We start from the raw sequence: 19,442 nt of genomic DNA on the forward strand, positions 1-19,442 counted from the left end.
ATAAAAGAGAAGGGAATTAAAAGGCAAATTTGTTCATCTCATCAGTTAATATGCCAGCTGGAGCAGGTGGTTGCTTGGATGGCCTTATCAATAGGAGACACAGAGTTCAGGGGCTCATACTCACCAGTGAGTTCCTCCAAAGCAGGCTGTCCGCTCTTGGTATAGTGGCTGGGCTCCATGTTCACACTTGCTGAGCTAGACTCTGCAGTGACATTGCCTTCAGTGTCTGTCTGGGACCTTCACACACAAACCAAAACAGACGTACTCATCAGGAGAGGCAATGACCACATCTAGACCACTGTGGTCTGACCACAGCACTCCTCCAGCAAGAAGCTTTGGAACAGATCAGACAAGCACACTGATGCTAAATAATTCAATAGTCCCACGTGGAGCAAGGTCCTAAGAATAGGGAGAGCTGCCCAACTGGAAAAGATGAAATATTCATTGTCCAAATGGAGAAGAAGGTTTTGTTGATTCCTCCTCAGCGAGATAGGTCTAGCCAGATACATGCTGGAGGGTATTTTGTGGTCCTGCTAATTTAACCTATGCCAAAGAGTAACTCCTAAGTAACCATAGCATCAGCAAGTCAAGCATAAAGATGACTCCACTGATGTCTTCTTCAGCACCCCCCCACACTCCCGCCCTGCCACAGTCCTCCTGCTGACATGTTTTCTCTGAAAAGATGACTGTAAAACCAGTCAGGAGTAGATGCCAAGCAGCTGTGTTTGCCCTCCAGGTCTCTGATTCAGTGCTCAGATCTTCTGACATGAAAGGTCTCATTGATCATTATTTCAACACTTGACTGAAATCTGTACTTCCCCCAACCTTCTCCATGCCCTTATTTGTCAAGCAAATTGAGGTAACTAGCTTCATGAATTTTCTCACCGCAACTACCTCTACTCATTCAGGCATGGCATGCAATGTGTAATAATGCCATAACATTAATTCATTAGTATCTTGAACTAATTTAGACATATTTCATTACCTAAGAATCATTCTCTCTTTTTCCTCTCTCCCCTACTGCTTCTCCCTCCCATTCTCCCTCTCTCTCTCTCCCACCCTCAGCCCCCTACCCATCCCCCTCTCTCTGGGCAGGGGTTCAATTCAGGGCTTTGTGCAGACTAAACATGTACTGAAACACTGAGGCACCCCCTCCCCCAAATGTGACTAAGAAGAACATATAAGGTTTGTGGGGTGAATGTCTTGATAAATTTCAAGCCACTCACCTAGTCTTCTTTCATTTGCCCTTCTGCTAAAGCTATCTCTTCACAATTCCTGTATACTACCTTTAAAGGACTTTCATATTACCCTCCATTTCAGTTCCTCTCCATTGGATTCCAGATGGAGTCCAAGCCTCATCACCCAGAGGTTGCAAACAGCAGATAACAGATGTATTTTTATTTGGTTGGGATAGTATTTTAAAAAGCTTTCAAATCAGTTGACCATTTAACACTTGGGCAATTTCATACAAAAAATTCCTGGATCAGGTGGAAGAGAGGGAAATGGGGACAAAAACACGAGAAGGGGTATCAATGTGTGAGAAATAACGTACCTACTACCTGGTGAATGTAACTGTAACCCCTCTATACATTACTCCGACAATAAAAAAATAAGATAATAAAATTGAAAAAATAAATTACCTGGATCTCTGCCTTCCACAACTAAAACCAAGAAAAGTCTAGAGTTTTCTAACACAGCTCAGAATGAGACTTTTATAGGGTGCCACCTGTTGGTGCCACTCATTGCATGTACCCCCTTAGGGTGTGTGTCATCCCTCTGCCATAGTGCCACCTAACCTTAGACAATTGTTTATATTTGGACTCAAATCAGGCCTCTGGACTGGTGACTTCCTTTGCAAATTCTTCCTGAAGTGGGTCTACTCCCACATAATGCTCCACTAAGCTGTGCAATGCTGGCTTTATGAGGCCTTCGAGAGCACCCATCATTCCAGAATAAGGTGTAAGCTCCTCCTTGTGGTACATGCTGCTCTCTATCATGGGACTCTTTTTGTATTCTCACACCTGTCTTCTTACCTTACACATAACTCTCCTCATTCCACTCTTCATGTGGCTCCTCTCCATTTTCAGAAAGTACCTTATACTTCAGTCTGTATCTCCTAACCAATGCTTTTCTTGAGTTTCTTCCTCAGTGGACTCTTAACTGTTTTCAGGAGCAGCTCCCTGAGCCTGCCAGATGACAGCTCCACTTCTTTATAGTTTTGTGGCACTCTCCTTTGAGGATGATGTGATCTGACTAAGGCTTTTCTCAAGTAGATAGAAAACTGTCTTCAGGCAAAGCTTATTTCAAGTTCATAATACAGAGTAGGCACTTAAGAGCAAGATATGGATGAATGAATCAGAAAATTTCTGGGAGGAACATTAGACTTGGGATCTGAACATGTAGCTTCAAGTCTATCATTTTGTAAGTCAAGTCATATCACTTTGAAACTCAGCGTCTTCCTGTGCACCACAAGAATAAGAGCAGAGACTTCTCTAGCAGTTACTAACATCAACTATGATACAATACAAATCTAGAAAAGTGATACTTTGTTTCTGAATTTATAAATATAATTCATCTTGAATGGATTTTTTTTTGGTGGGTCATGGAGCTTGAACTTGGCCTGGGTGTTGTCCCTGAGCTCTTCAGCTCAAGGCTACTGCCCTACCCCTGGTCCTGGGTGTTGTCCCTGTACTCTTCAGCTCTACAGCCCTACCCTTGAGCCAAGCCCCACTTCCCATTTTTTTAGAGGTTAATTGGACATAAGAGTCTCAGGTCCTTTTGTGCCTGGCTAGCTTTGAACCATGATCCTCAGATTTCAGCCTCCTGAATAGCTAGGCGTGAGCTACCACACCTGGCTTTAAATGGATTTTTACAATGACATCTTTTCTTGCTACCTTAGTAACATCTTTAATACAAGAGAGGGTCCAGGTGGAGCCCTGTAAATTATACAAGGAACCATAAATTTGAGAATTTTAGAGTAGGAAGCCAGAGTAAACTATCTGTAAATCCTCTAATCTAGTTTGGTCTTCTTGTTTTACAGATGAAGATAAGAAAGTTAGACAAAGTTATTTTGAGAATTCAATATGTTGGCCAAGAGTCTAGTTCTTCTTGGACAGACAGGTTAAAACACAAGTTCTAAGTTATTAGTTCTGTGACTTAAAACTTGTTTATGATTCTAAGCTTTAGCTTGCACATCTATTTCAGATGTAAACTAGCTTACAGAGCTATAATTAAGAAAGGGAAGGGGTTGGTTGGGAGGAAAGGGGTGAGTTTGGAGGCGTGGGTGAAAATGTTAAAGGGAGTGATATTGATCAAAATGTACTGTATTCATAAACTGCTTTGTGACTAACAACTCCTTTGTACAACTACTTGAAGATCATAAAAATGTTCAAAAGTAATACTAAAGAAGCTGAATATCCGATAATCTTTTAAGTGATTACTGTCAAAATAAAAAGGGAAGAAGTTGGACTGGTAATGATTAAGGGCTGTCATAGTTAGGGTTTTGAAATGCAAATCAAGCATCTTTAACTAGTTCTTTAAATGTCTATTACCTCAACATTATTAATGCTATTGGAATTATAGGAAGCTATTCAGTTAGCTTTGGAGAATAACTGTATTATACAGGTCTGTGTGCAGATGTACTTAGCTATTATCTAAGCCTTAGTGCCCTTTCAATACCCTTGGCTGAGCTGATGACTCAATTTAATAAAATGATGATCAAACACCAATTAAAAAAATCAGTGTAAAAGACAATGAAGGAGGACCTAGGTGAAGTCTGTAATTTCCTCATCGGCTGGAAACCACTGGATTTATTCTAAAATTGCTATTGATAGGAAATATAACAGCTCATGGAAACACAACTAAGGGAGGGATAGAGGGAATCTTTAGTTCTTTGGAGAACTATGCAGCCATAGGAAGCTGAAAACATAAGAATAAATTCCTATACCTGAACAGATATGTAAGTACTTTAAGTTACTTATGTACAGGTGCATTCCATTTGATACGTGAATGAGTAGTTGTGTTCATATTCATGTGTGACTGAATGTTCAATGTACAAATGTGTACAGGTGTGTATGTGTATACATTTAGTGTGAAAGCTGTAAAGTCAGTAGAGTATGACATTCAATCATTACTCCCCTTTGGCTGTGTACAGGTATCAGTGATGACCCGCTATTCAGTGTGGCCAAAGGTATTTCTCTAGCACAAGATCAAGTTGAACACTGAGAACAAAAGCTCTGGTTCCTCTCAAGCCTAGTGCTAGGAGCTCTCAACTGAAGTGCTATGGCTATCATGGAACACTTGGGGCCCTGGGTGCCTTATTCAGCCAGAGCTACATAAAGCAAATAATACCTGGCTTCACATGGGACAAATAAAGGGCAACGGACTTATCTCCTCTATACAATGTGAAGCCTTCCCAGCAGTCCTTGACGATTTTCAGTCCAACTCCTTCCCTTTTAATTTTGACTATTATAGAATTGGTCCTTCCCTCACCACTCTCATTTTCCTTCCTTCCTCACCTATTTTTAAAAATTGTTAGGATAATGTATAGAGGGGTTATAGTTACATTTGTCAGGTAGAAGGTGCATTACTTCTCACACATGATACTCCTCCTGTTTTTGAAACCATTTCCTTTCCCCCACCCCCTCCCAATCATCTTGTTTCCCCCCCTTTCCCTTTCCTATTTCAAATAGTACTTTACGCAATCAGTGGAGTTATTCTAGAACATACTATAGAAATTATCCCTGAAAGTATAGTCTTTTTCTCCCTTTAAAACCTCTCAGAGACTGTGGTGGCTAAGATGTTCAAGAGAATCATTAGTAGGGATGGTTATTGTGATTTTATTTTTTGCTGGTCCTGGGGCTTGAACTCAGGGCCTGAGCAGTCCTTAGGTTTTCTCAAGGCTAGAGCTCTACCACTTGAGTCACTCCACCACTTCTGACTTTTCTATATATGTGGTACTGAGGAATCAAACCTAGGTCTTCGTGCATGTTAGGCAAGTATTCTATCACTAGGCCAAACTCCCGGCTAATGTGATTTTATTTTTGATGCCAGAACTGGGGCTTGAACCCGGGGGCCTTGAGTTCTCACTTGGCTTTTGCACTCAAGACTTGAGGCATACCTCCATTTCCAGCTCGTATGCTGGTTAATTGGAGATAAGGGTTTCTGAGTTGTCTCCCCAGGCCTTGTTTGAATCATGATTCTCAGATCTCCTCCTGAGACCTCAGCTTCTAAGCCTCTACATGTGAGCCACTAGAACCTAGGTGCTGTGGCTTTTGTAAGCATGTTTAGGATGTGTTTGATACCAACACAACTGTCATGGATATTAGGCCTTCATGCTTCTGGAGTTGCTGAAATGCCATGGCCTCCATCAGATTAGTGAAGCACTTTTTATTCTAGAATCAACTTATGTTTTGCTTCCTCCATTTAGCCATTTCTGGTCTCCCAGACATGCTGAAGGAAATATCCCCTACCATGTGAACCAGGTATGCTTCTCCTAGAAGTGAATTATATGGTACCTTAGATAATTTGCTCATTTGTTCCTAGCGGAAAGACAGTCAGGATTCCCCACCCATAGACTCAACATCTATCAGCCACACTCTTGCCTAATGACCCAGGAATGTGGTACCCACTCTCCTACCTGTACAGAAAAGGTGCAACGGTGGCAGTGTTGGGATGGTTGTATTGCTGCTGTGGCTGAGGTAGCTGAACACTGACAGTATTGCTTGCTGTGGTCTGGGTGGTCCCTACAGACCCGCTGACAGTCTGGCTGCTGATGCTGTGGTTAAGAGTGGTCCCTCCTAGGCCTTTTCCCTCTGAGGATGCCAGGCTGGAGGAGGAGCTAGAGTGCCTACCATCTAGCTGGGGCTTCTGTGGGGGGAGCCCTGAGTTTGGCTTTGCACTCCGGCTCCGCTCTCCTTCCTTGGGAGGTGTAGGGGCACTTGGGGACTTTCCGGGCATGCTCTTCATTCCTGGTTTTGGTATTCCACTGTGGGAAGGGGCTGTGGCCTCCTTCTTGGCACTGTTGAGCTTCCCCCCTTTGGGGATAAAGCTGGCGATCTTGGAGGACTTTTTTGGCATCTCTGTCACAGCCACTCCACTAAGCTCTTCCTTGGTTTCCTCCTTGAGGTCTAGCCTCTCGGTCACTGAGGCTCTCTTGGTGAGGTCTTTGCCTTTCTCCTTCTCTTTCTCTCGCTGTTGTTTCTCTTTCTCCTTCTCATTGCCTTTTGGTGAACTCTTCTTGTTGGTCAGTGCTCGACTAAAAGTCCTCTGGGCAATGCCCTTGAGTGCAATTTTGGGACTGCTGGATGCAGGACCTGGAGTAGATAGTACACGGCCAGCTGCCTCCAGCTCTTCACTCTCTTCAAAGCTGGGCAAGATCTCCAACCGCTCACAGCTTGTGTCCCGTGACCCTGGGCCTTCACCTGCCTTGGAGCCTCCTTTACTGTTGAAAAGTTTTAATTTTTCCAGCATGGACTTCTGATTGTTGGGGGCTGGCTTCATGGCTTCAGGTGTGGGCCTGGAAGCCTCAGGCCCAGGCAGCTTGACAGATAGCATGGATGAAGTGGCACTATGCTTCACACTGAGGGACTTGCTGCGCCAGGGCTTGGAGGCTGCACCAGGCTGGGGGATAGCTGAGGAGGTGCTGCAATTAGCAGGGGTGGAGGGACTGCTGCTCTCCAAGGAAGCAGGTACATTTTCATTCATTCCTGGATGGGAGGAGGCTAAGCTTGCCAATGGCTCTGCAGAAACAGAGAAGAGAAGGAAACATGTATTACATCTGCTGACATGCATCTGAGGCACAGGAAGGTCAGCGATGGCCATGTAGTCAGTTACTGCTAACACAAATGCCACATTGCTCCATCATTTGTGGTATGAAGTATCAGTGGTTAATTTAAAACCTGGTTCATCTTCTTCCTATTCTTCAGAGTTCACATCACTCTTCCCTGACTCTATTATATCCTGGTGACATGTGCTATACAAAAGCCTGATGATCTGAACAGTGGCACACATACAAAGCATAATTAAGAATGTAAATCTACAGAAAAACGAACTAAATTCCTTACCACAAACAGTCATCATTGCAATGGTGTAAGAAAAGTATAGGAAATAGCAACTGCCTTGAACTATGTAACCCAGAGTTCCATTTACCACTTATACAAAAGAATCAGAATAAACCAGTTAACAACATAGGACAGAGCTAGAAAATAAAGCCAACAGAAAATAGAAAAGAGGAGAAACCAGGAATCTTTAGAGAAGAATAATTACCCACCTAAGTTGCTAAATCCTATCACAGCATGTAAATTGTTTTCCTATATTGGTACTTTTTTTTAAGAGTTACAAACATAGTTCAGGCTGGACTTATGACAATTTTTTTTTTGGCTTAAGAGCATAATTTATAAACCGAGCTTTCCCCCTGCAAAAAAACATGCAGGTTATCTGAAAGTCAAGGTTTCCCCTTGGCACTCAGGGAGTGTTTCCCTGGCCAGACTTTTCTCAGAAATGCCTCAAAGTCTTTCCAAGCAAGAGCTAGAATTATTCTGAAAAGCAGGAGCTCCAAACTATAGCTCCAGTCCCTTCTTCAGGCAGCACTGGAAGGATGTTGCTCTGGCTGCTGAGGCTGGGCAGCCGATTTAGAGAAAGTGGCAGGATGACAGGAAAGGCTCCCCAGACTCAAGGAACAGAAAGGACTTGCTCTGTCAAACACCTCCCTCCCCCAAAGAGCGCATCTATAACTACAAAGTCACAGCCACAGGACTTACCTAGCAGTAGCCACTGTCTCCCACAACGATTTCCTTGGAAAAATTCTCCAACTGAAGAAGCAGCCCTTCCAAGTGTCACAAGTGTTTTCAGTTAGACTGTTCATGTTTCTAATTAACTTTTGTCATCCACAACTACTCCAGAGCTCAGAATCCTGGCGGGATCAACGTCTGCTTCTTTCGATTCGATTTCTCTTTTGCGCTCTCTCTCTCTCTCTCTCTCTCTCTCTCTCTCTCTCTCTCTCTCTCTCTCTCTCTCTCTCTCTCTCTCTCTTTCTCTACCTATGTTCAGCTGGCTTCTAGCAAGAGCGGCTTTTTATGATTTAAAAGTCAACGGCTGCTGAGGCCAGAGTGAAGGCAGCCCTGTGTGGGGCGTAAGAGCCACACAGTGGAGGAACTGCCTCCCTTGCCCGCAGCTGTACAGGGAAGCCGCAGCTCAGGGTGATCCAAAGCAGACCTCCCAATGTTTTAAAACACATACATCTTCCTGACTTACTGGGGATTTGGGTTTGGGGAGGGTGCTGCACAACCCTCCCTAACAAAACCCTTGGGTGTTACTAGATCTTTTCCTGGGGAGAAGCAGAGACTGACCTAGAAATAGGCTCAGGGAACCCACCCACACTGGCCCTCTCAGAAGGCCTTCATAGCTTGATGTTGCCCCTAGAAGAGTGACCCTTTTTAGGTGTCAGGACATTGCTAGAAAACGGTTCCTGCTTCCATTTTATGGGAGAGGAAACTGAGATGAGGTAGGGCTAATGATTAACCTTCAATTTTCCAGTTAGAAATAAGCAGATCTGGGACTTGAACCCAGATAACCTAATACAGTAGCTACCTCCTTTCTGAAGAATGCATACAAAGGTCACTTCAATGACAAGAGAACTTTTAGGTACTATCTTTTCTCCTAGCTAATTTATTTTTATTTATTTATTTGTTTGTTTATTTATATTGCCAGTCCTAGGCTTGGGCTCAGGGCCTGAGCACTGTCCCTGGATTTTCTCAAGGCTAGGGCTCTACCACTTGAGCCACAGCACCACTTCTGGCTTTTTGCTATGTATGTGGTACCGAGGAATCGAACCCGGGCCTTCGTGCATGCTAGGCAAGCACTCTACCACTAGGCCAAACTCCCGGCCCTTTCCTAGTTAATTTATGTTAGTTATTTCTGCAGCGAGGCATAAATCAATCCTAAAATCAATCCTAAAATGTTTCAGAAAACAACCTCCACCATTTCATCTCTCTGGCTAAATAACAGAAACTCTCCAATCATGAGTACCATTTTTCTTTTTTTTTTTTTTGCCAGTCCTGGGCTTGAGCTCAGGGCCTGAGCACTGTCCTTGGACTTTCTCAAGGCTAGAGCTCTACCACTTGAGCCTCAGCACCACTTCTGGCTTTTTTCTATATGTGGTACCGAGGATTCAAACCCGGGTCTTCATGCATGCTAGGTAAGCGCTTTAACCACTAGGCCAAACTCCCAGCCAATGAGTACCATTTTTCTTATAGCACAGATCCGAAGATCAGATCTGGGGTTGAGGTAAGCACTCATCATCAATTTATCCACATATCTAACCTCCATCCATTTATCCATCAGTCATCCATCCATCTACTCACTTACCTATCCATCTATTCATTCATCCAATACAGTCATACCAAAATTCATACATTCTTCAATACTCAGTATGTGCCACTGTTTCAGGTAATTGTGATTCATCTATGACAAAACAAAGATTTCTGTCTTCATAGAATTTTAGTAAAGAGAAATAAGCAATAATTCATTATAATAGTTATGGAAAATCAATGATAAAGAAAAGTAAGAGGGATTTAGAGACAGTTTCAATATTTTCCTTATAGGAACTGCTAAATCACACTCAGAGACACAACTTTCTTTCCTAAGAAGTTCTGAGAATAGTCCCCATGTGTACATATATTGTTTCCCCATAGAACATCCTGCTAGGAAAGCCTTTGAGGCTTTCTTAGAAACTAGCAACAAAAGACTTTACCGACTATTTCTTTTCTTTTTTTCCTTTTTTTGTGGGTAATAGGGTCTGAACTTTTGTGGGCCTGGGCGTTGTCCCTGAGTGCTTCAGATCAAGGCTACCACCCTATACTTGGAGCCATGTCCCCATTTCCCTTTTTCTAATGATTAATTGGAGATGAGTCTCACATTCTTTAGTGCCTGGGCTGTCTTTGAACTGACATCCTCAGATCTCAGCCTCCTGAGTAGCTAGGATTACAGGCGTGAGCCACTGTGTCTGGCTGCTTCTGCTGCTGCATCCTCCTCCTCCTCTCCCTCCTCCTCCTCCTCCTCCTCCTTCTTCTTCTCCTTCTTCTCCTTCTTCTCCTTCTTCTTTGTAGGTCGTGGGTCTGGGTACTGTCTCTGAGCTCTTCAGCTCAAGGTTCTACCACTTGAGCCACAGCCCCTCTTCTGGTTTTCTGGTGGTTAATTTGAGATAAGAGTCTCATGGCCTGTCATGCCCAGGCTAGTTCTAAACCATGATCCTCAGATCTCAGCCTCCTAAGTAGCTAGGATTACAGCCATGAACCACCAGCATCAGGCTTCTACCTACTATTTCTATGCATTTTAACACTAATCATCACAGCTAGAAATTAACCAACAACTCATAAACAAATTGACCCCAAAGATACGTGTCTTATCCATATGAAATTACCAAATTCACAAAAAAGTATTATCTGCTTCAGAAAAAGGGGCAGGAAGAAGTCTACATAGATGAATTTGTGAGCAGTCATTTATAAGTCACTTCTAGAACATATCGCAGATCTCCTACATGGTTTACAAACTATAGTGCCTCTTCAGTTGTCTAATAGTGTCGGATAGATTTCCTTACACAGGAATATTCAGTAAGTGAATAGTTTTGGCATCAGCAAGTCACAATTAAGGCAACAGAAATGTTGGATTTATAACAAAGCACTAGAGTATTAATTTTTTTTAAGATTAAATTCAAGGGGAAAAATAACTTCCAATAGTTAAAAAAGAAAAGAGCTTTAGAATTTTTTTTGGCATTTAACATAGGTCCCCCTAGTTATAGAATCCTGGGGATGTTTTTAAAGTTACTTGTTATAGCTATAAAAGGTAGATTTGAAGATCATTTTGGATTTGTTTTCTGGAGAAGTCTTCCAAGCAAGGATAAAGGCCATAGGGGCATTTGAGGATCAGTGCATCAATATCATTTATATTCATGTTATAGCCAGGAATAGTTTCAATAGCAAAGGGAGATTCAGGCTATAAGTGGTCTTGTCCAGAGTAATGTGACACATTTCTGACATTCCTAGGGTATTGAGTCAGTGGTATCAGGGCTTAGTTAAGGTGCTGGGGAACTTGCTCCTCTTTGAAAATAATCCATTTCTAATATTGGGGTTTTCTGACTCCTAGCATGAGACTTTACTTGTAACTCTCTTAAGATAATGAGATAAATGTAGACCACAAAGGTATGGGTAGGCCAAGGCTCAAACTTGTTCCTTAAGAAAGTTAGCATCCAACAAGCTATGTTATTTCACTCCTCTGGTTTTTCAAGGAGCTTCTTGTAAGGAAGAAGATGTACTATTTCTCTACCTTTCAGTCTTGTTCTTAGTAAAATCTCATCAAGTCTTTAAGATGGTTTATATGGCTGGACCACAGTCAATCTTATCCCATGTGCCATGTTCTCATATGCTCAGCACTCACTCACCTAAGTTCTAGCACCATTTTGTTTGGTAATACATGTTCTTTTTTTTGGGGGGGGGTGGACAGAGGGCTTGAACTCTGGGCCTGGGTGCTGTCCCAGAGCTCTTCACCTTAAGGCCCTACCCTTGAGCCACAGCCTCACTTCTTGTTTTCTAGAGATTAATTGGAGATAAGAGTCTCATGGCTTTGTAGTGTCCAGCTAGCTTTGAACCTCAATCCTCAGATCTCAGTCCCCTGTGTAGCTAGGATTACAGGCCTGAGTCACTGCGCCTGGAAATACATATTCTTTTTTAAAAAATTACTTCTATTGTCAATTGTACAGAGGGATTACAGTTACAAATGTAAGGTAATGAGTACATTTCTTGTCAAATATTGTTACCCCCTCCCTCATTTTTCTCTTACTTTTTCTCTTCTCCCTATACACATTCTTTATCTTCAGGTGTTTCTTCCTTCATAGTTTTCTCAGAAAATTTTACTAATAGATGCTAAAAGTAGGCTGGATTAAGATATAGTTAACTTTTGACAATTCTGAAATGTTTTCCTCCTACAAAAAAGTCTAGGGAGGGAAGGTAGGATAAATTCTTGAAAATTAAGAGTACTTCTCTAATAACTAACAGCTTTTGATTCCTTTCTCATGTATATGAACCTTTATTAAAGGATCTAAGAGAGACAAGCATGAAAGTGTTGTGAACATCTTCCTTACACATTGAGATGTGAAACATTAAAAGAGGTGAGTTACTTTTCAAAAGCAAAAAGATAGATATTTGTCTTCTGAAAGTTATATACTTATTTTATTGTACATTAAAAAATAACTAGTCCATGAATAAATGAGCAATTTCATGACTATTAAATATAGACTTAAATTTGAAGTGATTTAAGAAAAATATAAAATAGAAAACACAAGTGGCTCACAGAATTGGCAAAAACATGCAGAAAGTTTGTGAGTGATGGATATTGGGGATACACTATTATATTAAATCAAAACATACTTATTTTAATTACCATGAACAAATAGTGCTCACTGGTATATTTTCTATTTTTTAAAAGAAAGCTAAAACATTTGAATTTGGCGTGCTGGCTTATATATGTAAGTGCCATCTACTCAGGAGACCAAGGCAGAATGATGGCTTGAAACCAGGAGTCCAAGGCTAGACTGGGGACTATACCAAGACCTTGTCTAAAACAACTTGTTAATTTAAAGAGTGGAAGGATGAGAACAAATAGCAGAGCTCCTACCTAGTAGTCATGAGGTTCTGGGTTGGATTCCTGGAACTACCAATAGTAAAAATAATAGGATCGCTTGGTACGGTCTCGCTCATGCCTGTAATCCTAGCTACTCAGGAGGCTGAGATCTGAGGACTACGTTTCAAAGCCAGCCGGGACATGAAAGTACACGAGACTCTTATCTCCAGTTAACCACCAGAAAGCTGGAAGTGGTGCTGTGGCTCAAGGGGTAGGGTGGTAGCCTTGAGCTGAAGAGCTCGGGGACAATGCCAGGCCCAGAGTTCAATGACAAAAAAAAATAGGATTACAGGTGTGATCCTAATTCGTCAGAAGGCCGTGACTTGAGGATGATGATGAGGATCATCAGCCTAGGCAGAAAAGTTCATGAGACTCTTTTCCACAGTTAACCAGGAAGAAAGGAAGAGAGAGAGAAAGAGAGAAAGAGAGAAAGAGAGAAAGAAAGAAAGAAAGAAAGAAAGAAAGAAAGAAAGAAAGAAAGATAGAAAGGAAACCTAAAAAGCCAGACGTGGAGCTGTGCCTCAAATGGTAGAGCAGCAGTCTAGAGAGAAAATGCCAGATGATAGCCCCAGTATTGGCCAAAAAGTAAACAAAATAATAAATACATTTGGATTTGTACTTGTTTTCCCAATTTATAAGTATTCTCACAATCTTAAAAACATCTTGCAGGGCCGGGAGTTTGGCCTAGTGGTAGAGTGCTTGCCTAGCATGCATGAATACCCAGGTTCAATTCCTTGGTACCACATACATTTGAAAAAAAAAAAAAGCTGGAAGTGGTACTGAGGCTCAAGTGGTAGAGTTCTAGCCTTGAGAAAAATCCAAGGACAGTGCTCAGGCCCTGAGCGCAAAGCCAGGATTGGCAAAAAAAGAAAAAAAATCTTGCATTAGGAAGACTGAATGAAAAATTAAAGAAGGGCCAGGAGTTTGGCCTATTGGTAGAGTGCTTGCTTAGCATGCACTAAGACTCAGGTTTGAGTCCTTGGTACCACATACATAGAAAAAGCCCAAAGTGGTACTGTGGCTCAAGTGGTAGAACTCTAGCCTTGAGAAAGCCTAAGGACAGTGTACAGGCTCTGAGTTCAAGGCCCCGGACTGGCAAAAATAAATAAAAGAAGATATACTTGTTTCACATTAAATGTGTTCTTTTGGAAAATGTATCAGCAAGTAGAAATCAGAATGCTCACATAAGAACTAGGTTCAAAACATTTTAGAGCTTGATTTATTTATTATGTACTTATGTTTGCTGAGAGTGGCCTGATTGGCCTGATCTTGACAAGCCAAAAGTAATCTTAAAATAATGGCTTTAAAAGTTGTTGATTATCAAACATAGTTCAGAATGATATAGTATATCACAATTCAGTAAGTATCCACATATCTATACACAAAACTGAAAAATATCAAAACATACTTTTATTATGTTCAGTGAACTCTGACATCTTCACCTCTACTCTAGTCTAAAAATGCTGGTAGTAGAACTCCTAACTGGATTTTATGTTCCATTCATGGTTCTTGTTGAGCAGGCTGACCATCTTGATTCTCAAAGATCAGTTTACAAGGTTCACTCACCACCAACTGACAAAATACCACAAAAAGGAAAAGTCTCATTTGAAGTATTGCAGACAGTATGTCTTTGAAGAAAAGCCTTAAAAAAAAAAAAGGTTTAGAGAAAGCATTAATCCTCCGGTAGGGAGGGAAAAAGTTTGATTTTCCTGGCAACCAGCCTTAACTTTCTCAGATAGGAACCAAAACACTTTCTAAATGAAAATACTGTATAACACAGATAAATACGCATTTCTTCCTCTCTCCCCTGCAAAGCAAACACTAGCTCCAGGTCTCTTCTGTCCCCAGCTTTTCAGTTAGGGAGACGTTGGTGGTCTGGTCCTAATGCCAATAAAGTATGAGTGTGTCTTAGGCTAGCTGATTCTACTTCCTGAGACTGTGATTTTAAACTTGCTCTGAGGTGGTTTCTGGCCATCTCCATTTTCTTTGCAAAATAGACTTAATAATTAAGCATGTTTGCAATTTCTTATAATTTGTCAAGGCGTCAATCTTGAACATTCAGATTGATAGTATCATTTTTTTTTTTTGCCAGCCCTGGGGCCTGAATTCAGGGCCTGAGCACTGCTGTTGGGCTTTTCTCAAGGATAGCATTCTACCACTTGAGCCACAGCACCATTTCTGGCTTTTCTATGTACGTGGTACCAAGGAATTGAACCCAGGTCTTCCTGCATGCTAGGCAAGCATTCTACCAGTAAGCCAAATTCTTGGCCCTGCTAGTATAATTTCAACTAGTTGACTTACCTTGTGTGTGTCTTCTGAATTGTTCAGGTCAGTTTGTTTACAACTCTTTTAAGTATCAAAAACACACATAGGGGTGTAAGTGGAATCACTAGTGGTTCTAGAGGATTTTGGAGCTGGCTAGGGAGCTTTTTCAGCACTGTTACATGCCTGATATTAAGGCATAGGCTTATGTACTATTTTCTTCCTGGCTACTTTTTGAGGATCCTTGAAGATACAGACAGGTGGAAAAAAAGGCATGAGAATGCACACAGAATGTAGGCAGGAAAGCAGGAGGTATAGAGTTGGAGGGAGCAGGGCTCTGTATTATCATACTCCAAGGATCTTACTGTAACTACATTTTCACAGACTCTGAATATCCATTAAAGATTATGATTTAAATAACCACATGCTTCTAATGTTGCTTAGTTCATGTCAACAATATCAAGATCCCAGTACTACTTTTTGCAGACATAGAGAAACAGCCCTTAAAATTCTTAAGGAATCTGAAAGGGCCCAAATAGCTAAAACAATTTGAAAATGTACAAATGTGGAGGTCTCAGTTTTTACATTCAAAAGTTACTAAAAGTTACAGTTATCTAAACAGTGGAATACTGGCAGCATAAAAACAAACTTATAGGGCCAGGAGAGTAGCTTAGTCGTACAGTGCCTAGTATACATGAAGCCCTGGGTTTGATTCCTCAGTACCACATACACAGAAAAGCCATGGTGCTGTAGTTCAAGTGGTAGAACGATAGCCTTGAGAAAGCTCAAGGACAGTTTCCTATCCCTGAGTTCAAGCCCCAGGACTGGCAAAAACAGAACAGAACAAAACAAACACAAAATAAAAACATATAATATACCAAGAAACTGAATTAGAACATTCAGAAATAAACCTTTGCTTATAAGGTCAACATTTTTAAAAAATCTCACAACTATTTGATGGGAAATGACTTTTTTTTTGGTGGGTCATGGGGCTTGAACTTGGCCTGGGTGCTGTTCCTGAGCTCTTCAGCTCAAGGCTACTGCCCTACCCTTGAACCAAGCTCCACATCCCATTTTCTAGAGGTTAATTGGAGAAAAGATTCTCAGGTCCTTTTTTTGCCAGGGCTGGCTTTGAACTTTGATCCTCAGCTCTCAGCCTCCTGAGGAGCTAGGATTATAGTGTGAGACACTATGCCTGGCTAGTATGTGCTTTTTAATAAATGGTGATAAGAAGATTAGATATTTATATCAATCAAAGTGAAACCAGACTCTTCCTTTATTCTATGTATGAAATATAACAAAAAATGGACCAAACACAGCTAAGTTTATGTCAGACACCTGCAGTCCCATCTACTCAAGAGGATAGGAGGATCACAAGTTCAGGGTTATCCAGGGCAAAAATGTGAGACTCATCTCAGAAAACTAAATGCAAAAAGGACCCAAATATAATTCAAGAAGTAGAAGCACTTGCTTACCTCAAGTGTGATACCCTGAATTTAATCTCTAATACCTCCCCCCAACCAAAAAAAAATGGTCAAAGACAGAAATGTCTGAAAATGTATTAATGTATCTTGTTTGTTTTTTGTTTGTTTGGTCCATCATGGGGCTTGAACTCTGGGCTTGGGCACTGTCCCTGAGCTTCTTTTGCTCAAGGCTAGCACTATATCATTAGAGCCACAGCACCACTTCCAGCTTTTTCTGTTTATATGGTACAGAGGAATTAAACCCAAGGCTTTATACATGCTAGGCAAGCACTCTACCACTAAGCCACATTTTCAGCCTGATATAAATGTATCCTAAGAGCTAAATCTCTACAACTATTAGATGAAGACATAGGGCAAAACATTCATGACATATCTGGTAATAATTTCTTAGATATGACCCAACAAGCAATAAACAAACAATCCTAGATCATGCACATCAAAGAACATGACTAATAGAATGAAATGTTTACAAACCATATATCTGATAAAAAATTAATAATCTTTAATATGTAAAGAGCTCTTACAACTCAACAACATAAAATAATGGGAAAAGGATTTAAACTGCTAACTCTCATAAGAAGATATACAAATGGCCAATCAGAGTGAACCAAGACATCCAAAATCAGTGGAGAAGTCAAAATCACAATAGCTATCACCTCACACTTATTATGCCAATTATTATTTAGTAAAAAAAAATGTCCTTGATACTACATTGCATTATTGTCAGTAGTAGCTGCATCTGACTTAGCTTACTTATTAAAGGAATAGATGATGTACATTATTAGCTGACTAAAAATGATTAATGGGAAAAAGATCAATAAACTAAAACTGTAACCCACAGGAATCCCTTCATAGAGTTCAAAATTAAAGCTAAAATGAAAACTTATCCCCTCTTGGCTAATCATACCTAATACAACTGTTCTTTTTAAAAGCAGGTGAACCCCTAAGTCTCAGATTCTTGCTAACAGGCTGAGAATGTGGCTTAGTGGTAGAATGCAGCTTAGTAGTAGAATGCTTACCTAGCAAGTAATGGGTTTGATTCTTCAATATCACATAAAAAGAAAAAAAAATGAAGTGGTGTTGTGGCTCAAGTGGTAGAACACACGCCTTGAGCAAAAGAAACTCAGGGACAGAGTTCAAACTCCAGGACTGGGGAAAAAAAATCTTGGTAACACTTTCAGTGCAATTTCTTTTGTGTACACTGGGAACTTTGTTATACTGGATCATTAGTACACAGAAATACTGCAGAATCCTGTGAAGGTATTTCCAAGCATAAGTGTGCAGAAAGTGAAAGCACATCACAATAGAATAATCCTAATCCTTCAGAAGCCCCAGATTTCCCAGAGTTCTTAGGTGAGTACTTCATTTCAGAGGAATTGAAAAGTAGAAGCGGCCTTCAACTGCTACAGTGGATGTAATTGTGTTTCTTTTTAAATATAGGACAAAGTATCCTTTTCTTAGTGGCTGCTTACTTGGGATAAAACCAAGTAAAACCATGGGTAATGAGGTCATTTGTTTCTCTATTGGTAGCTAAAAACTACAAAACAAAATAAGAAAATACTGTACTATATTCCAAAGTAGTTTTCACTACTTTTTCTCCACACAGTTTCACAAGGCATGTTTTCAAATCCCACTAAGGCTATAAAGAACTGGTAAAAGTAAATAAAGGTTAACTTGCTAGGAAAAATACTATAAAGTTTAGTCTATGTTTGCCCTTGTGATAACACCTTAAAAAGAGCAATTTCTGTATATCTCTCCTTTTCCCTTTGTCTTCTTTGTATCTCTCCCTTTGTCCTCCTTTCCTTCCTCCCTTCTTTTGTTCATCCATCCATGTGTCTATCTCAAAAGGTGTCCTATACAAATTTCTAAAATCCTCTTATTCATATGAATGGAGGAAAGTGGTTTGCCTGTTAGCATTTGAAGGAAGACACATTTTTTAAAGAATTCATATTCTTATCTGCCTTCAGAAGTTATTTATTCAAAATCAAAAGGAGAAAATTTTGCTTTAAACCGTTAAGCTATTTCTCTATCTTGTACCATATATGGCCATAAGAAAGTACAAATTTGGCTGCAAAAAACTTTTTTCATTTTTTTCTAAGAGTGTAGGAAATTTTACAGAGAAACACTTTACAGAGGGCAAATCCTATTCTTCCAGAGGTCATTTTCTACAGTTTTCTGGCAACATAAAATGGATCCATACAGTTGTAAATATGTCCCTCTAATATAGGTAAGGAATTCAGCAGGCCTTTTCCTCTAAAATATCAACCCAATCTCACCACTTTCTACTGACTTTTTTTCTATTTTTTATTTGAGACTCCAATGAGCGTCTCCAAACTAGTGTTAAATCAAAATTCTTTCCGCCTGATTATACCAATAGGCAGTAACCAAGAGAAAGGCATTCATAGTCAGGTTAAGTTTGGAAAATATTAAATAATATTCCAGAGATACAGAGTAGTCAGATTACACTGTCTATGGGATTTCCCCGAGGATTTTCATGCTTACTAGTGGTAGGAATATCCAAAAGGGTCATGGGATAGCATAATTTTTCAATATGTATTTTGCCACAGAACTAATTTTACAGGATAGCTTATGGAAAAATGTCTATCGTGGGATGTCTTGTTAAACACTGTCCTCCTAAAGGAACTGAAAATGTGTGTGCAATTCAAAGAAAAGAAAGTCATCTACCAGATGATAGCTACTAACAAGAGTTATAGAGCAAGGCAAGGGAACAGACGATCACGTGTTTGTTTTTCCCATAAAGCTACACTCCACAGTATAGTGTGGAAGCTTTAGTTTTTATCTGTTTTAAAGTTTTGTGGTTGTGGTTGTTATTGTTATTGTTGTTGGTCTTGGGACTTGAACTCTGGGCCTGGGCGTTGTCCCTGAGCTCTTCAGCTCAAGGCCACCACCCTACCCCTTGAGCCACAGCAACACTTCGGTTTTCTGGTGGTTAATTGGAGATGAGAGTCTCATGGATTTTAGGGCCTGGGCTGGCTTTGAACTGCGATCCTCAGGTCTCAG

The 19,442-nt window shown here is 40.6% G+C and overlaps 1 protein-coding gene and 1 pseudogene across 3 annotated transcripts in view; both read right to left on the reverse strand.

The window, feature by feature from the left end:
• Nav2 (neuron navigator 2) overlaps positions 1-19,442 on the reverse strand; it is a 379,403-nt gene that overhangs the window by 164,659 nt on the left and 195,302 nt on the right. For all 3 annotated transcript variants that reach the window (XM_090348005.1, XM_090348004.1, XM_090348003.1), the window contains exons 7-8: positions 5,639-6,740; positions 125-237 (exon numbers count right to left, since the gene is read on the reverse strand). In XM_090348005.1, the coding sequence (XP_090204131.1) occupies positions 125-237; positions 5,639-6,740 (1,215 nt within the window). The remainder of the gene's footprint in view (positions 1-124; positions 238-5,638; positions 6,741-19,442) is intronic.
• LOC150053077 (small nucleolar RNA U3) lies at positions 4,681-4,758 on the reverse strand (annotated as a pseudogene).

Source organism: Megascapheus bottae, chromosome 16, assembly GCF_031878675.1.
Source record: "Megascapheus bottae isolate mThoBot1 chromosome 16, mThoBot2.hap1, whole genome shotgun sequence".
Classification (NCBI taxonomy): Eukaryota; Metazoa; Chordata; class Mammalia; order Rodentia; family Geomyidae; genus Megascapheus; species Megascapheus bottae.